Here is a 3,160-nt window from a genome sequence, read left to right on the forward strand (position 1 = left end):
AAGCGGCACTGCTCCTGGACCACCTTTGTCGCAAATCGAGTAGCAAAGATACAGGAATTAGTCGGATTTAGGCATTGGAATCACGTGGACTCGAAGGATAATCCAGCAGATCTTGGCAGCAGAGGAGCATACCCTCAGGACTTATGCGCAAGCGAGTTGTGGTGGTACGGCCCTTCCTGGTTAGGTAAAGATGCAGGGCAATGGCCATCAATGGATGACGAACTGGACGATATCACGATCGAAGCAAGGAAAATAAAGGCGCACGCTTCGCTTGTGTCAAGCCATGAGGATCCCTTAGAAAGATTTTCATCTCTTCCGCGTGTTTTAGCTTACGTCTTCCGGTTTTACAACAGGACTAACCGGCACATTCGAAGATTCCACTCGTATCCATCGCTTGCGGTTTCGGGAGAGGAAATCTCGAAAATTCGTATTCGGCTTATAATTCTGGCACAGATGAAGCATTTTTTGGAAGAACAGAGATGTCTGACTTCAAAAACTCCAATTTCGCCGAAAAGCAAACTTTTAACCTTGAATCCCTTCTTAGACTGTCAGGGTATAATGAGAGTCAATGGTCGACTCGCAAATTCGCTTATTTTATCTTATAATGAAAAACATCCCATTCTTCTACCTTATAGTTGTTCGTTCTCAAGGTTGTTAGTTCACTTGATCCATAACATTTCTCTTCATGGAGGAAATCAATTGATGCTGCGGCTGCTTCGCCAACAGTATTGGATTCCAAAGGCAAAGAATCTCATAAAGACTGTCATACATAACTGCAGAACTTGCGTCATTCACAAAAAGCGGAATCAATCCCAAATCATGGCTGCCCTTCCTGAAGAGCGAACGACCCTTTCCAGGCCTTTTCAAAATACTGGAGTCGATTTTGCCGGCCCATTTGATATTAAGAGTTTCACTGGTAGAGCATGTAAAATCACCAAAGGTTATGTTTGCATATTTGTATGTTTTTCCACACGGGCAATTCACCTGGAAGGTACAAGCGATCTGTCCACAGAGACCTTTCTTGGCGCATTCTCGCGATTCATATCTAGACGAAGCTGCCCTCAGCAAATCTTTTCGGACAATGGGACCAATTTTGTAGGTGCGGCAGCTAACTTGAAAAAGGAATTCAAGAAATTCCTAACCACGTCGCGGGAGTCTTTGTGCAATATGTACAGTCATCAGGAGGTGTCTTGGAACTTTATCCCTGCCGGCGCTCCTCACATGGGAGGACTATGGGAAGCTGGAGTTAAAAGCATCAAATTTCATTTTCGACGTACCGCCGCTTCTCAAAAATTCACCTTTGAAGAGTTTCAAACCCTACTTTGTCGCATTGAATCCTGTCTAAATTCTAGGCCGATATCGCCCAATTCCACCGACGCCGCAGATTGTGCAGCCCTCACACCTGGTCACTTTCTCACGGGGGGTCCCATACTTTCTCCCCCCGAACCCTCCATAGAAGCAAACCCAGTCTCGATAATTAATCGGAGGCAAAAAATAAAGGCTCTTAGCCAGCAACACTCTCTGCGATGGAAAGAGGAATATCTCAAAGAACTCCATAAACGCTACAAATGGAAATCCCCTCAAAAAGACATCGCCGTCGATGACCTAGTTGTAGTTCGCCATGAAAATCTCCCTCCTAACGAGTGGCGCTTGGGCAGGGTCACAAAGATTTATAAAGGCTCCGATAAAAGAATTCGTGTTGCAGACATTCGCACACAAAAGGGATTGATAACGCGACCTATCGTGAAGTTAGTGGTCTTACCAAACTAACCCCTCATATCAATACTTTCCTTTTTTTTGCCGCTTTAGCATCAAGACCATGGAACTAGTTCCCGTAGACCGATCGACACCATCATCGCCACGCGCCTCGCCTCCACCGCCACCGACAGATGCCTCCGCCCAGCGCGCAGCCAGGGAAGGCAGGTCCAAATGTAGAGTTTGCCACCGGTCGCATCCTCTCCGGTATTGTAGGCGATTCTTAGATGCCAACTACGAGCGCCGGCTGCGCCTTGTGCTTCTCCATCGATATTGCTCGCGATGTTTAGCCCACTCCCACACGGCCAAGAACTGTCTGAGCAACGGGACGTGCCAATATTGTGAGGAAAAGCATCACACCCTGTTGCATGCAAACCACCGTCTTTCTCCCCGACGCCAACTTCCCCTACTTTTAACGCAGCTTTCGGGAACAGTCACCGTTCTACCCACCGTTGCGGTTTACCTACACATTGGGCCTCGGAAATTTTTAGCTCGGGCTCTGATAGACCCTTGCTCGCAAACGAGCAAAATTTGCCACGCACTGGTGCACCGGCTCCGCCTAAAGACGGTGCCCGTGGCGAATACCAGCATGTGCGAGCTCCACGTAAGCTCGTCAAATGATGCACATGTGCGATTCTCCTTGCCGGCGAGGGTACTGTCGGAGATCGGGTTGAAAACTCCCGCTCGTCATCTCAGCCAAGCGACGCGGGACAAATTCATTAACCTCAAGCTCGCCGATCCTGGTTTCCACACTTCCTCTGCCGTCGCCTTGATTTTCGGTGGGGATGTATATCATAAAAGCATAAGAGGCGAACTTATTGCTTATCCTGGGTTTCCTACCGCCCAGAACTCTATTTTCGGTTGGGTCCTTTCTGGACCATGTGCCCTTTAAGGCACAGCGACCCCTTACTGGGTAAATTATATAGTATTTTTAAAGTTTGAATTTAATTGGAACTGAATTATTTGAATAAATGTAAAAAAAAAAAAAACCAACACAAGAGAGTTCAACAATTTAATATTTTTTGCACGCATCCTAGTTTTAAGTATCGTACTGAATTTGAATTTGTATATATTATATTTCCATCTCTAGCTAAACCTACTTTTTAAGTAATCTAATTTGAAGCATCTTGCAATTCCTCAGTATTGCAAGGCTGGCGGCAATGTTGAAGCCAAAAGCCTTCAATAGTTGGGAACCACTGGTAAGTGTTCTGCACCGCTGTTCGCTGCAAAGCTACACCGCTGCGGGAAAACTACCGGTGGGCTTCTTTCGAAGTTCAAGATTATTTAATGCGATGTTCGGTTTGAACTGCGGTTCTTTTTGATGACAGCAGCCAGACCGACAGCAGCATTGAGTCAGCGATCACTATTTAAGGTAATCCATATGTATATTGTGAACATCCATTCC

The 3,160-nt window shown here is 46.3% G+C and overlaps 1 protein-coding gene across 1 annotated transcript; it reads left to right on the top strand.

Annotated features, from left to right (window-relative positions):
* Positions 1–378: 378 nt before the first annotated feature.
* On the top strand, positions 379–2,549 carry LOC118752540. The gene is made up of 2 exons (XM_036487447.1): positions 379–1,810; positions 1,888–2,549. The coding sequence occupies exon 1, from the start codon at positions 454–456 to the stop codon at positions 1,768–1,770; it is 1,317 nt and encodes a 438-aa protein (XP_036343340.1). The 5' UTR covers positions 379–453; the 3' UTR covers positions 1,771–1,810; positions 1,888–2,549.
* Positions 2,550–3,160: the final 611 nt, after the last annotated feature.

Source organism: Rhagoletis pomonella, unplaced genomic scaffold, assembly GCF_013731165.1.
Source record: "Rhagoletis pomonella isolate Grant_MI unplaced genomic scaffold, Rhpom_1.0 Rhpom_scaffold_01616, whole genome shotgun sequence".
Classification (NCBI taxonomy): Eukaryota; Metazoa; Arthropoda; class Insecta; order Diptera; family Tephritidae; genus Rhagoletis; species Rhagoletis pomonella.

Excerpts from the sequence above, each read along its gene's own strand:
- LOC118752540 (XM_036487447.1), top strand. The coding sequence starts at position 454 with ATGAAGCATTTTTTGGAAGAACAGAGATGTCTGACTTCAAAAACTCCA.